Source organism: Pseudophryne corroboree, chromosome 3, assembly GCF_028390025.1.
Source record: "Pseudophryne corroboree isolate aPseCor3 chromosome 3, aPseCor3.hap2, whole genome shotgun sequence".
NCBI classification, from domain to species: domain Eukaryota; kingdom Metazoa; phylum Chordata; class Amphibia; order Anura; family Myobatrachidae; genus Pseudophryne; species Pseudophryne corroboree.
The window spans coordinates 737,432,724-737,449,134 of NC_086446.1; the positions used below are offsets into that span (position 1 = coordinate 737,432,724).

The 16,411-nt window shown below is 48.3% G+C and overlaps 1 protein-coding gene across 5 annotated transcripts in view; it reads left to right on the forward strand.

Annotated features, from left to right (window-relative positions):
• DHX32 (DEAH-box helicase 32 (putative)) overlaps positions 1 to 16,411 on the forward strand; it is a 251,606-nt gene that overhangs the window by 29,077 nt on the left and 206,118 nt on the right. For all 5 annotated transcript variants that reach the window (XM_063962228.1, XM_063962230.1, XM_063962229.1 and 2 more), the window contains exon 2: positions 11,166 to 11,564. In XM_063962228.1, coding sequence (XP_063818298.1) covers positions 11,274 to 11,564 — 291 coding nt within the window. In that variant the 5' untranslated portion in view covers positions 11,166 to 11,273. The remainder of the gene's footprint in view (positions 1 to 11,165; positions 11,565 to 16,411) is intronic.

Below are 16,411 nucleotides of genomic sequence, written 5' to 3' on the forward strand. Positions count from 1 at the left end.
GGCCCGTCAGGGTCTCAAAAGCGTCCCTTATCACAAATAGTAGACACTGATACCGACACGGATTCTGACTCCAGTGTCGACTATGATGAGGCAAGGTGACCAAAAGTATTCATTATATGATTGTGGCAATAAAAGATGTTTTGCATATTACAGATGACCCCTCTGTTCCTGACACGAGGGCACACATGTTTAAGGGGAAGAAACCTGAGGTAACGTTTCCTCCATCTCATGAACTGAACAAATTAGTTGAAAAAGCTTGGGAAACTCCAGACAAAAAACTGCAGATTCCCAAGAGGATCCTTATGGCGTATCCTTTCCAGGGCTGTCTTAACAGCAGTGTAGGCCCCTGGGCACAGCAATGCACTGGGCCCCCTACCCATCCTCCAGTGGTAGGGGTGGGGGGTGCTATCAGTGGCAGCTTTGAAGTCCCGCGGGTGGTAGGGGGTGTTCTATCTTCCGCTAAGCATGTAGGACCTGGAGCAGTCATTTCTGCTAATTACTCCTTTACTGCACAAATGGGGCTAAACTGTAGAAGGGGGCATTGGGCTGAATGAAGAAGCCCTGGTACATGACTTTTAGGGTGGTAGGAGGTGTTTAATACGTAGGGGAAGGGTGGATAATGGAGTGGGCTTAATATTTATAATTTTCTGGTGGGAGGGCAGCTTGCTTGACTGCAGATATCTCAAGTTCCTGAAAATATATTTCTTAGCTTTGAACAGGATAAAAAACTAGAGAGTCCCACTTTTCACAAGGTACTGGGGAATTAGGGCTCAGAGTTCAGGTGCCAGAGCAATTCACCAATGAAAACCTAAAACTGCATATTAGGCGTGTGGAGCAGAAGCAGGGACCAGCTGCTTGAAGGCTGATATTTCTGGTTCTGGGCATAGTAGAGACAAGCTGCCAGTGTCCACCAAAAGGAGAGAGTCGCAGCTTTTGAATTATACCCTCAGAAAAACTCTAAGTCAGACAGAACCCGAGATATCTGGCTGGGAAGAGCAATTAACAGGCTTGGATGGGGACCACTACTTTGAGGTCGGATATCTCCGGTTCCCCATGGCCGATTTTAAAAAATCTGGTGCCCCTGGAAAGAGGGGACCCTCAGCTATCAGCCTAGGGCCCTTATACTCCTGGGGCCCTTGGGCAAGAGCCCATTGAGCCCATACGGAAAGACGGCCCTGATCCTTTCCCTGCAAAGGATAGGGTACGTTGGGAATCCTCGCCCAGGGTGGACAAGGCATTAACGCGTCTGTCCAAAAAGGTGGCGCTACCGTCTCCAGACACCGCGGCCCTTAAGGATCCTGCGGATCGTAGACAGGAGACTACCTTAAAGTCTTATTATGCACATACAGGGGCTTTACTCAGGCCGGCAATAGCATCGGCATGGGTCTGTAGCGCTGTTGCAGCATGGACAGATATCTTGTTGGCTGACATGGATACCCTGGACAAGGATACCGTTGTCCTGACTTTAGGCCACATTAAGGACGCAGTCTTGTATATGAGAGACGCTCAAAGAGACGTGGGGCTGCTTGGTTCCAGAGCCAACGCCATGGCGGTTTCGGCAAGGCGAGCTCTGTGGACCCGCCAATGGTCGGGTGATGCCGACTCAAAGTATATGGAGGTTTTACCTTACAAGGGTGAAGTTTTATTTGGGGATGGTCTTGCGGACCTGGTTTCCACAGCTACCGCGGGTAAATCTACATTTCTCTGACGTCCTAGTGGATGCTGGGAACTGCGTAAGGACCATGGGGAATAGACGGGCTCCGCAGGAGACTGGGCACTCTAAAAGAAAGATTAGGTACTATCTGGTGTGCACTGGCTCCTCCCTCTATGCCCCTCCTCCAGACCTCAGTTAGAATCTGTGCCCGGCCAGAGCTGGGTGCTCCTAGTGGGCTCTCCTGAGCTTGCTAGAAAGAAAGTATTTGTTAGGTTTTTTATTTTCAGGGAGATCTGCTGGCAACAGACTCACTGCTACGTGGGACTGAGGGGAGAGAAGCAAACCTACCTGCTTGCAGCTAGCTTGTGCTTCTTAGGCTACTGGACACCATTAGCTCCAGAGGGTTCGAACACAGGGCCTGACCTCGATCGTCCGTTCCCGGAGCCGCGCCGCCGTCCCCCTTGCAGAGCCAGAAGACAGAAGAGAAGCGATGAAATCGGCGGCAGAAGACTCCTGTCTTCATTAAGGTAGCGCACAGCACCGCAGCTGTGCGCCATTGCTCCCATAGCACACCACACACTCCGGTCACTGTAGGGTGCAGGGCGCTGGGGGGGGGGGCGTCCTGGGCAGCAATAAAAATACCTTTGGCATAAAAATACACATAATACAGTCTGTGACTGTATATGTGTAAAACCCCCGCCATTTTTAGTCAGAAACAGGACAGAAGCCCGCCGCTGAGGGGGCGGGGCCTTCTTCCTCAGCACACCAGCGCCATTTTCTCTTCACAGCTCCGCTGGAAGGAAGCTCCCCAGGCTCTCCCCTGCAGTATCCTGGTACACAAAGGGTGAAAAGAGAGGGGGGGGGGGCACATAAATTTAGGCGCAAAAATTGTATATACAGCAGCTACTGGGTAAACACTGAGTTGTAGTGTAATCCCTGGGTTATATAGCGCTGGGGTGTGTGCTGGCATACTCTCTCTCTGTCTCTCCAAAGGGCCTTGTGGGGGAACTGTCTTCAAATAGAGCATCCCCTGTGTGTGTGGTGTGTCGGTACGCGTGTGTCGACATGTCTGAGGTAAAAGGCTCCTCTAAGGAGGTGATAGAGCGGATATGTATGTGAGAGGGTGTCTCCGTCGACAACGCCGACACCTGTTTGGATATGTGTAAGTGCTAAGGTGAATTTATTGCACAAATGGTTAGGGAACAGACAGGAAATCTACCCATGTCTGTCCCTATGTCACAGAGACCTTCAGAGTCTCACAATGCTCACTATCCAAAATAACAAACCCTGGTATCGACATGGAGTTTAACTCCACTGTCGACTACGATGATGCAAAGTTACAGCCAAAATGGCTAGAAGGTATTCAATATATGATATTGAAATAAAAGATGATTTGCATATCACTGATGACTCATCTGTCCCTGACACGAGAGTACACATGTTTAAGGGGAAGAATGCTGAGGTAAATTTCCCTCCTCTCATGAGGAAAAAGAGCGGGAATCTCCAGACAAGAGACGGCAGCTTCCCACAAGAGAATTCTCAGGCTGTATCCTTTCCCCACTAGGGCCAGGATGTGTTGAGAATCTTCCCCTAGGGTGTCCTGTTTGCACAGACGGTAGCACTTGCTATTCTCAGGGATCCTGCAGATAGCGTGCACATTCTAGTATACTACCCAGACCGGCGATTGTGTCGGCATGGGTTTATAGCGCTGTGGCAGCGTGGACAGGTACCTTATCAGCAGAGATTGAGACCCTAGTAAATATATTAAAGATGCTGTCTTAAGTGATAGATATATAGTTATAAAGCATGCCCAAATAGACATGAGTATACTGAGTCCTAGAGTCAAAGCTATGTCGATCTCTGCTTGACGTGTCCTGTAGAATATGCATTGGACAGATGATGCCGACTTAAGAGGCATATGGAAGGCTGAGGATTGTGTGGAGAAGGGTTCTCGGGCCTGGTCTCCACAGCTATAGCTGGTAATTCTGCTAGTTTGCCTTATATTCCTGCACAGCCTAAGAAAGCACAACATTATTAAATGCAGCCTTTCGAATAAAGAAACAAGAAAGTCTGAGGTGCGTCCTTTCTTGTCAGAGCCGGGATCAACACAGCTAGTTCCCAGGAACAGAAGTCCTCCCCGGCCCCTACAAAAATCCACCTATGCCGCTGGGGCTCCACAGGCGGAGCTAGGCCCGGTGGGGACACGCCTTCGTAAGTTCAGCCACAAGTGGGTACACTCCCTGTTAGGTCCCTGGGCAATAGATATTGTGTCTCAGGGATACAAGCTGGACTGTGAGAAGATGCCCCCTCACCGACTGCCCTGCGGGCTTCCCCCCAAGAGGGGGAGCCAGTGTTAACTGCAATTCACAAATTGTATCTTTAACAGGTGGTGGTCAAGGGTCCCCTCCTTCAACAAGAGGGTGTTATTATTCGACCATGTTGTAATCCCGAAACCAGACGGTTCGGTCAGACCCATATTGAATTAATAATCCCTGAACATATACCTGAGAAGGTTCAAGTTCAAGATGGAATCGCTAAGAGCGGTCAGGGCAAGCCTAAAAAGAGGGAGACTTTATCGTGAATCGGGTCATAAGGGATGCATACCTTCATGTCCCCATTTATCCACCTCATTAGGCGTACCTCAGAATTGCGGTACGGGATTGTCATAACCAAGGTAATGGCGGATATGATTGTGCTCCTGCGGAAGCAAGGTGTCACTATTATCACGTACTTGGACGATCTCCTCATACAAGCGAGATCAAGAGAGCAGTTGCTGAACAGCGTATCACTTTCTCTGGAAGTGTAACGGCAACACGGCTGGATTCTATATATTCCAAAGTCGCAGTTGGTTCCTACAGCTCATCTGCCTCTCCTAGGCACGATCCTAGACACAGACCAGAAAAGGGTTTATCTCCCGATAGAGAGAGCTCAGGAGCTCATGACACTGGTCAGGAATCTATTAAAACCAAAACAGGTGTCAGTGCATCACTGCACTCGAGTCCTTGGAAGGATGGTGGCATCATACGAGGCCATCCCCTTAGGCAGGTTCCATGCGAGGACCTTCCAATGGGACTTACTGGACAAGTGGTCCGGATCACCTCTTCAGATGCATCGGTTAATCACCCTATCCCCCAGGGCCAGGGTGTCTCTCCTGTGGTGGCTGCAGAGTGCTAACCTTCTCGAGGGCCGCAGATTCGGCATTCAGGACTGGATCCTGGTGACCACGGATGCAAGCCTCCGAGGGTGGGGGGCAGTTACACAGGGAAGAAATTTCCAAGGTCTGTGGTCAAGTCAACAGACTTGCCTTCACATCAATATCCTGGAACTAAGGGCCATATACAACGCCCTAAGTCAAGCGGAGATCCTGCTTCACGACCAACCTGTTCTGATCCAGTCAGACCGCAGGGGTTCATGTAAACCGCCAAGGCGGCACAAGGAGCAGGGTGGCGAGGGTAGAAGCCACCAGAATTCTTCGCTGGGCGGAGAATCAAGTAAGCGCACTGTCAGCAGTGTTCATTCCGGGAGTGGACAACTGGGAAGCAGACTTCCTCAGCAGGCACGACCTCCACCCGGGAAAGTGGGGACTTCATCAGGAAGTCTTCACGCATTTTGCAAATTGATGGGAACTGCCTGAGGTGGACTAGATGGCGTCCCACCTCAATAAAAAGCTAAAAAAGGTTTTAAGCCGGGTCAAGGGACCCTCAGGTGATAGCTGTGGTCGCACTAGTAACACCGTGGGTGTTCCAGTCGGTCTATGTATTCCCTCCTCTTCCTCTCATACCCAAGGGCTGAGAATTGTAATAAAAGGAGGATTGAGAACAATATTCCTTGCTCCGAATGGGCCAAGAAGGACTCGGTACCCGGAGCTGCAATAAATGCTCTCAGAGGACTCAGGGCTTCTGCTTCTCAGACAGGACATGTTGCAACAGGGGCCCTGTCTGTTCCAAGGCTTACCGCGGCTGCATTTGACGCCATGGCGGTTGAACGCCGGATCATAGCGGAAAAGGGCATTCCGGATGCAGTTATTCCTACGCTGATAAAGGCTAGGAAAGACGTGACAGCAAGACTTTTTCACTGTATATAGCGAAAATAGGTTGCTTGGTGTGAGGCCGGGAAGGCCCTACAGAGGAATTTCAGCGGGGTCGATTCCTGCACTTCCTACAGTCAGGAGTGACTATGGGCCTAAAATTAGGATCCATAAAGGTCAAGATTTCGGCCCTATCCATTTTCTCTCAAAAAGAACTGGCTTCACTGCCTGAAGTTCAGACGTTGTTTCGGGGGTGCTGCATATTCAGCCTCCTTTTGTGGCACCTTGGGATCTTAACGTTGTGTTGGATTTCCTGAAATCCCACTGGTTTGAGCCACTTAAGACCGTGGAGCTAAAATATCTCACGTGGAAAGTGGTCATGCTATTGGCCTTAGCTTCGGCAAGGCGTGTGTCAGAATTGGCGGTTTTGTCATGTAAAAGCCCTTATCTGATCTTCCATATGGACAGGGCAGAATTGAGGGCTCGTCCCCAATTTCTCCCTAGGGTGGTATCATCGTTTCATTTGAACCAGCCTATTGTGGTGCCTGCGGCTACTAGGGACTTGGAGGATTCCAAGTTGCTGGACGTAGTCCGGGCTTTGAAAATTTATGTTTCCAGAACGGCGGGAGTCAGAAAGTCTGACTCGCTGTTTATTCTGTATGCAGCCAACAAGGTTGGCGCTCCTGCTTCGAAGCAGACTATTGCTTGCTGGATCTATAGCACGATTCAGCGGGTTCACTCTGCGGCTGGATTGCCGCATCCAAAATCGGTGAAAGCCCATTCCACAAGGAAGGTGGGCTCTTCTTGGGCCGAGCAGCTACTTGGTCGGGTTCAAACAAGTTTGCTAAGTTCTGCAAGTTTGATACCCTGGCTGAGGAGGACCTTGAGTTTGCTCATGCGGTGCTGCAGAGTCATCCGCACTCTCCCACCCGGTTTGGAGCTTTGGTATAAACCCCATGGTCCTTACGGAGTCCCCAGCATCCTCTAGGACGAAAGAGAAAATCAGATTTTAAACCTACCGGTAAATCTTTTTCTCCTAGTCCGTAGAGCAGGCTTTCCCAACCACGGTCCTCAAGGCACACCAACAGTGCAGGTTTTAGTGATATCCAGGCTGCAGCACAGATGGTTAAATTAAAATAAGTGAGCTACTAATTAAGTCACCTGTGTTCAAGCCTGGATATCACTAAAACCAGGACTGTTGATGTGCCTTGAGGACCGTGGTTGGGAAAGCCTGCCGTAGAGGATGCTGGGCGCCCATCCCAGTGCGGTTAAATCTACAAGACTTGTATATAGTTGTTGCTTACATAAGGGTTATGTTACAGTTAAGATCGGTCTTTGACTGATACTGTTTTTTTTGTTCATACTGTTAACTGGTTGCGTATATTCCAGGTTATACGATGTGTTTGGTGTGGGCTGGTATGAATCTTGCCCTTAGATTTACAAAATCCTTTCCTCGTATTGTCCATCTCCTCTGGGCACAGTTCTCTAACTGAGGTCTGGAGGAGGGGCATAGAGGGAGGAACCAGTGCACACCCATACTAAAAGTTCTTTAGAGTGCTCATATCTCCTGCTGAGCCCGTCTATACCCCATGATCCTTACGGAGTCTCCAGCATCCTCTACGGACTAGGAGAAAAAGATTTACCGGTAGGTTTAAAATCTTATACTTTTTTTTTTATTCCTTGAAGCCTGAGGTGCGTGCTTCAAACACCCAGTGTAGTGCTAAAAACAGTGCTGGGGACATGGGACTCTGGCTCCTCTTCTAAAAGTAGAAGGGCCCCATTACTCCCCATCCCCTCAGAGCCAAAAGGCCCAATGAGGGAAAAGAGATTGTACAGGACGCCCCTTGTTGAAGCTCAGAGGGTCCCCTTGAATCCCCGTCCCTCAGAGCCAAAAGGCCCCTTAGGGGAAATGGGTCTTCAGGCTTCCCTCCGCTTCATGGCTCGGGTCTCCCCTTTCGCCCCAAGGTTGGCTGAGGCTTTTCCCTGTGGAACAGAATCTTCAGCTCTCCCCAGAACCTCTGAAAACAAGGGGAGAGAATGGGCCATAATAAGGGTCTCATCCAAACCCCACGAAAATGAGTGACACTCAAAAAACACAAAAGGGTGTGGTGTAAGTGAAAAAGAGCATGCATAAATATAAGAATCCCCAACCCGGATCCCACCCCGGAAATTGGAAACTGGTCCTTCCCGGGTGGGATCCGGCATTGGACCCTACAGCAGGCTTCCCTGACCCAGCAATTTCTCTGCCCATTGCCTATTGGGGGCGCCATTAAGCCCACCAGTGTACATAGACATCTACACTTGATCTTAGCCAAAAGGCTGTGATGTCGCTGTAGCAGGTAAGCCAGACATAACTTCCAACACTCCCAGAAGTTGGGACAAATGTCTTGGTTGTCAGGATGGCCGAGCTGTCCCACCTACATTGGGAGAGTTGGGGGGTTAGAGATCTGTTTTCAAATGGCTGCTCTTCTGATACCCCTTTTCCACTAGCTCAAAAAAACCTGTCTTTTTGCACGGGGGCGCGCATTTACCCGGGTTTTTTTGGTAGTGGAAAAGGCTCCCTCTGAAAAAACTCTGGTCAAGTGACCTGGGCATCCAACCCGGGTAGCTACCTGGGTTGGACCCGGGAATGACCCGGGTAAGGGTGTAGTGTAAATGGGTTACCCAGGTCATCCGACCCCGGGACACATTTACAGCATGCCTAGAGCCCATACCTCCCTGACCGCAGTGTCCCGCGGGCTGTCAGGGGGTTGAGGGGGGACAGTGCATGCTGTCGGCGCTGCTGTCTGTCCTGCTATGCAAACAGCAGCGCAGGCCGAGACCGTGTGTGCCGGAGGCTGGGGACAGCCCAGCAGCTTCCAGAGTGCTGGGCTTGCCCCCAGCGTGACGGTGGGCAGCATCGCATTGGGGCGTGGCCTAACAGAACTGAGGCCAAGCCCCAAGGGTCCCGCTCTGCCGGTTTTCCCGGCGCTTGGAGATGATGTCATCTCCAAGCGCTGGCCACAAGACACTGCGCCCGGGTGCAGTGTAAACAGCGTCGACACAGGATATTCCCGGGTCGGCACCGTTGTGGAAAAGGGGTCTGTCTCGGGTCTGACCTGGCTTAGAACCGTGTTTCAAATCCCGGGTCAGACCCGAGACTTCTAGTGGAAAAGACTCTATGGAAATGCATGTCCTCTGTGATTTTTCTGTGCTGCTCATATATAGGAACATACAGACTATTTATAACTTCGATATACTTTCATATCCAATTATAAAGAATAATAGAAATAAAAATATTTAGTTGTGTTGAACACAAATAAATTATTTAATATGTTTAATATAGTTAATAGTTGAACCACTTGCCTGGAATGGTTGCATCGTGGTTGCTACCACACCAGACAGTGCACTGATCTGATCTGGTTGCAAACGATGTGACCAGTCAGATACACAGGGCAGCTGCACTGTAATACCCCTGTCACACCGCACAAATTACCCGGTATATTGCCGGGTCGACACAGGTCGGTGTGCGGTGTGAAAGGGCCATGGTCCAATTTGCAGGTCGTCTGACCCGGTAATTAAACCCGGGAATAAAGCAGTGTTATTCCCGGGTTGAATAATTGGTCAATGGCAGCGTAAACTGGTTCCCGGGGCGATGGGACCTGGTCACTACAATAGGGAGAGGCGGCGTGAAGATGAGCTAATCTCCCAGCGCCGCCTCTGCCGCCCCCTGCCGCTATGGCTACCCGCCCGTCATATTGCCGGTTTAGGGAAGCCTGCTGTAGGGTCCAATGCCGGATCCCACCTGGGAAGGACCCGTTTCCAATTCCTGGGTGGGATCCGGCATTGGCGGTGTGAAAGGGTTATTAACGGTGCCAAGCTGGGTCAGAGCCACATGAGAGCGGGGTCTGACCTGGATCGGAACAGTGTTCCAAATGGGTATAAGTAGGCAGAGTGTGAGTGACTGCCAGGAAGACTTGCTGCTCAGAAATGCACAATTTGCATTGCTTGATTCGCACACAGATAACTTCCACACCAGCTTTCTGTCCTGCATCAGATCCCATAAGGGCACTTGCTTAATGATGTGAGTGGACCTGATAGATTGATGCAGTAATCCTTTTTAACGGGATATTGTCAGCATGCCGGCGTTCGAGATCCCAGCGGTCAGGAAGTCGGCGCCGTAATCCCGACACATAATGGAATGCCGATGCCGGGATCACGAACGTAAATTTGCTGGAGAGAGTTTAGCCTGCCGGAAGGGAGGGGTTAGGGAAGGATTAGGGCTCCTAACGTGCGGCACCCCTGTCTGGATTAAGGCCAGCCACGGCGCCGGGGTCGGTATTCTGACCTCCAGCATCTTTAGTAATAAAGATAATACCGACGCTGGAATCCCAACACCCATCAGAATGTCGACGCTGGAAGACCGACAGCAGGCATCCCGAACGTAAGTATAGCAGATGGGTTCGGGTTAGGGATCGGTGGTTAGGTTTAGCCGACACCCAGGGGGTTTAGGGTTAGTCTGCGGGGAGGGGGGTTAGGGTTAGGCACCACCGGGGGATATTAGGGTTGGGCACTAAGTGGGGAGGTTAGGCTGTGGGAAGGTTAGGGGTAGGGGAGAGGGGGTAACATAGTATTGTGATCGTTGGCATCCTGTCTGCCGGACAACTCTTAAATGCTTTGATCTAATTTATTCTGAAATTAAATTAGATCCAGTTTCCCATCGCTGCTTTTGGGCTTCTGTAAGTAAGAAAACAAGTTATAGTTAGTTTGTGACTCTTCTGCGGCATCTTCAGATCCTTTTATATGTGCATAGAAGAAGGTCATTTACAAAAAAAAAAATTCCAGGCGGTTCTGTAAAAGGGACAAATAAATATATTCATGAACGTAGCATAGTAACAGTGTTTTAAAAGTGTTGCTGACCATACATTAAATCACTATTTATACTGGAAGTAAATTGTGCAACAGGTTTATTCTGTACTGTTTTAGCCTTTTCTGCTTATATGCTGTTATTATGTGTATGTCATACTGTATCTAGGTCACTGCTGTACATGTATTCAGACTCCCTTCATTTAGCTTACAGCCTCATGCGACCAATCCCGTGAGCATCCTATATAACACACATTCTTTGATTTGTTTTATTGTCTGATTGTAGTGTTAATGAGCAGATGTGATGTAGCGGCCAGTAACGCATGGCACCGTCAGACCCTTTTCACTTCCCCTAGTGCATGGCAACTTCTTTTGTTTTGGGATTAGGTCACCACCTGACCATCTCCGCAATCACAATGACCTCACTGCTGTTGCTTTGCATTCATAGTCAATCAGGACCCAGACACGTGTAAGAGAGGGCTGGCCTGCTCACTCGTTTGCTTAATCATTCTCCACACACCAGCAGTTAGGCAACAGTGCAATGAGAGCTGTAGGAAAAGTGCTTTTAAAAGCTTAATAGCAGCAGAAATGGATTTAATATACAGCACTAACCTGTTTCTAAACTGGCTTTGTTGACAGCGTGGAGCGGTGTGTGTTGTTCTGAAGGCTGATGGTGCATCCTGGTGGACTGGATTTGTTTGAAGAAGTCTCTGGATTCATGGGAAATCTCCTTTCCTCTCTCCGGTAATGGCTTTCCTGCCTGGAACTCCAGAACTTGCCAAGGATTTGCTCACCGGATCTCCAGAAAAGGGCTGCTCCTTCGATGTGTCCGACTCCAGCGACGTCGACGAAGGGCTGCTGGACGACTTGGAGCTAAACCCATTTGATGGTTTGCCCTACTCATCGCGCTTTTACGAACTCCTGAAACAAAGGGAGAACCTGCCCATTTGGAAAACCAAATATGTCTTTCTGGAGAATCTACTGGAGAATCAGATTGTGGTGGTGTCCGGAGGTGCAAAATGCGGGAAGAGTTCTCAAGTAAGTATGGGGTGCCTTCTCGGTACCGAAGGAGTCGTGTGCAAATTGAAAAGTTTTACATTTGCTTGGAATAACGGATAAAGGGCTTAGGGATATCAAGTCTTGGGGAGAGATAAAGTACCAATCAATCGGCTTCTGTCATTGAGCAGGCTGTACTTGAAAAATTACAGACGCTGGTTGGTTTTCCTTTATCTCTCTCCAGGGCTTGACAAATCTCCCCCTTACTTTCAATAAGTTTATTTCTGTACAGATCTTTTTTTTCTTCTTTGACTTGTTTATTGCATTATATTAGCCACGTTACTTTATTGTTGGATAAGGGATTACATTTCATTCTGTAGTGGAACATATTTTGTGTCTCCTCCTACAGCTGGCTGCTGGGTGAATACACTGACCTGTCCTAGAGCAGTAGCATTCGATCCTTTACAGTCAGCAATGTGCCAGAAAATCACAACTATTCTCCTGGGTATAGTTAACTTGGGCTTAGAATATATTGCAGTGGCTCTTCTGTTGGGCCTAGAATGTATTGGCAGTGGCCCTTCTGTTGGGCCTAGAATATGTTTGCAGTGGCTCTTCTGTTGGGCCTTTGAGTATATTGGCAGTGGCTCTTCTGTTGGCCCTAGAATATATTGGCAGTGGCTCTTCTGTTGGCCCTAGAATATATTGGCAGTGGCTCTTCTGTTGGGCCTTTGAGCATATTGGCAGTGACTATTCTGTTGGGCCTCTGAGCATATTGGCAGTGGCTATTCTGTTGGGCCTCTGAGCATATTGGCAGTGGCTCTTCTGTTGGGCCTAGAATATATTGGCAGTGGCTCTTCTGTTGGCCCTAGAATATATTGGCAGTGGCTCTGCTTGTTGGCCCTAGAATATATTGGCAGTGGCTCTTCTGTTGGCCCTAGAATATATTGGCAGTGGCTCTGCTTGTTGGCCCTAGAATATATTGGCAGTGGCTCTTCTGTTGGCCCTAGAATATATTGGCAGTGGCTCTTCTGTTGGCCCTAGAATATATTGGCAGTGGCTCTTCTGTTGGGCCTAGAATATATTGGAAAGTTAAATATTGTCATGGACTTTACAAAGTTCATCAAGGCAAGCTGATTGGTAAATGGGACATAAGTTGCCTAGTGTACAGTGTGTTGCCCCATTGTGTGTATTATATTGGTTCTCTGCCACGGTATGTAAATGACAGCGAATAGATTTTTAGTCCGTTTAAAAAGGACTCTTTTACTGGGAAAAATGTAGTTTATGCCTTTAATTATAGGTGGCTGTCCTCGAATCGGTGTTATCACACACTTGTCCTGACTGCCCATCATCCACGTCCCTGTCAGATGAGACCACTCCATACTTGTCGTCTTCTGTTATAACATAAAGCCAAGTTACTTCAGTGTAGCTGTGTATGGCTAATGGGTTCACTTCCTTCATTTAAAGCACCAGAAGGAGGTATTCCCTATTGTTGCAGGTCTCTCCAGCTTCTGAATACTCAAGTTCCCGGGATGGTTTACTGGCTCGTAATATTAATTGTGAATCACTGATTTCCTGTCACACCAGGAACCAATTCAGCATTTGCTAATAAAAATGCATTGACAGACCAGCGACTGGTCACTGCATTTGCTGGAAATTTGCCTCAAGCACTGAGGCGCCACCAGCCTTACCACTGCGGCATCTATTTGCACTAAATGGGTCACTAACTCTACACTGTGGTCAACGCTCAGCAACCTCCTTCCTGGAACCTCCACAGCGTAGCACTCAGCAGAATGTGCTGGGCTGCCGAGAGAGGCTGCTGTCGCTAACAGGTAATAAGGAGAGGGGCAGCGGACCCTCTAACAAGCCCAAGACCAGGTGATTAGTACCCTCACATCCCTATCTGCTTCCCTGACGCTAAGCGATAGTCCCATGTCTGGAACACATCTTACATTCTATTTATAGAACTGGTATTTAGGGCCTTATTCAGTCTGCAACTTATCTGGGATGCAATCGGATACTCCCAAGTCCCAGGCCAGTGCGAACGCGCAGAGCCCGCACTGCGTGTGCACAAGCAGGGAGATGCGATCGCATCTCAGTAATGCGAACGCCTCTCCTGATTGACAGGCAGAGGCATTCACGGGGCAGCGACGCAGCGAAAACGGGGGTGGGTTTGGGACGTTTTTTTTTTTTTAAGCAGCCGCGTGACATCACACGACTGGAAACATAGACGCTCTGCTCCTGCCTTCGCAGCCAGGCTGCGCAGGCAGAGGGGCATGTCTTGTACTTTGGAGACAGCAATGCGATTGCAATCACTGGTGGCTAGTTGCATGCTGGGCGGCCTTGTTCTGTGCTGGGCGACCCCCAGCAGCTGCAACTGAAGATGTATAAAGCCCTTAGTCAACGTGTGGACATATTACATTAGGGTCACACTGCAATTAGGGTTAAGATTAGTCTTATGCAGTTAGGTTTAAATTAAATGATCTTTGTCGACATGCCATGCCACATCCAGTTACACTAATGTTATGGTATCATCCGTTTTAGGATAAATGTGACTAAAGGAGGCTAGAACGACTATTGTACAATGGGGTTACCTACACCCCTTTCACACCGCACAAATAACCCGGTACCCACCCGGTATATTGCCAGGTCGACGTGAGTCGCTGTGCTGTGTGAAAAGGGTCACTTCGGAATGCCCGGGTCGCCTGACCCAGTATTTCAACCCGGGAATAAAGAAGGGTTACTTCCGGGTCAGGTGCAGTGTGAACGGGTTGCTGGGTCGATGCAACCCGGAACCCGTTCACAGTATAGGCAGAGGCGGCGCAGAGATAATCTCATCTCCCAGCGCCGCCACCTCCGTCCCCTCCCACAAAGCCATTGTGTAAGGGTCCAATGCCGGGTTGCACCTGGGAAGGACCTGTTTCCAAATCCCGGGTGCGACCCAGCATTGCGGTCTGAAATCGGCATTACAGGAAGTCTGCTTGGCATAGAAAGATATATCCGCTCTCACAAAGCAAACTCTATGTAAGTGATCTTTTGGCTCTGACCAGCTTCAGTAATGCTTACACACCTCGCTGGTGCCCTCCGGGCAGGTTTCAGAAACCCAGGAGCTCTCCCTGATGTACTAATTGCTCTACCTTCCTCCTACACTGGTTGCAGCCAGTCCAGTATGACAAGCCCCGCCCCCTCCCCATATCCCTGCGAATCGTGGCATTCTGCTGTGTGGGGGAGGGGCTAATGATGCCAGGTGCCTGACGCAATCTGCACATACATGCACTGTATCATTTGCCCATTGCATAGAGCAGTGGTTCCCAAACTGGGTGCCTCAGGGTACTTGCAGGAGTGCCCTGGGTTAGTGGCTCAGGACCAAGTCAAATTATTTATGGTCAATGTAATGGACAAAACCAGTGCTTGTGGCTTCCAAACATAAACGACGTGGACAAGCAGAAGCTAAACCTGTCCCTCACCACATAACTGATTTTAAGGATGACCTATAAACACTTGCTTAATTTAATTTATTTTTATTCTGAATTTCTTAAGAAACTTTTGGCCTAGGGGTGCCGTAAATTTTTTTTGGATCCTCCCAGGGTGCCGTGTTTCCAAAAAGTCTGAGAGCCACTGTAAGGCTTATATCTGTATAGCAGACTCTGTTCAAGATGCAGCTACACTATACCCGTTATCCCCAAGTGAGCGCAGTGTCAACCCACCTATTACATACATATGTGTATGTATTTAATTTTGTGTGTGTGTGTGTGTGTGTTTATATACAGGTTGAGTATCCCATATCCAAATATTCCGAAATACGGAATATTCCAAAATACAGAATTTTTTGAGTGAGACTGAGATAGTAAAACCATTGTTTTCTGATGGCTCAATGTACACAAACTTAGTTTAATACACAAAGTTATTACAAATATTGTATTAAATGACCTTCAGGCTGTGTGTATAAGGTGTATATGAAACATAAATGCATTCTGTGCTTAGACTTAGGTCCCATCACCATGATATCTCAATATGGTATGCAATTATTCCAAAATACGGAAAAATCCGATATCCAAAATACTTCTGGTCCCAAGCATTTTGGATAAGGGATACCCAACCTGTGTGTGTGTGTGTGTGTGTGTGTGTGTAATATATATATATATATATATATATATATATATATATATATATATATATGTATATATGTATATATGTATATATATATATATATATATATATATATATATATATATATATATATAAAGAAAAAAAGAATATATAAAAAAAAAAAATATGTATGTATATGTGTGTATATATATATATATATATATATATATATATATATACACACATATATATATAATATAATATGTATATATATTTTTTTTCCACTGGGTGTGTTGGGATGACCTGAGAGTGCTTAGTGAGGGAAAGGGAAATCTTGTGTCAGCAATGAGTCACTAGCATCGTTGTAGTGTACTGTATTTCACAACCGCCTGTCAGGGCTCAGGGAGACATTACCTTGTTGTACTTAGTGGTAGCACACAGGGGATCTCCTGCAAGGGAGTATGTGGGAGGAGGTACAGATGTGTCCTCATCAGGGGTGTTTTAACAGAGGAAGGGGCCCCTGTGCAGACTCTGGGTGGTCCCCCTTCTCTGCACAGCGCAGTACTCTCCGATATTGTACCGCAGTCTACTGCGCACGCGCATAGGTCTCCGGAAACATGGCACCCACCATGTTCCGGAGACCAGTTTCACAACTGTGCATTCGCGGTGGCCATTTTAGATGAGATTTTCGCTGCAGCACCCGATGCGGGACTCTGAAAGGTAAGTATTAAAATATGGGTGTGGTGTGGGCCCCCCTGGGATGTTTCGTGCCACTCTGCTAACGTTAGGCCAGGAGACTGTGC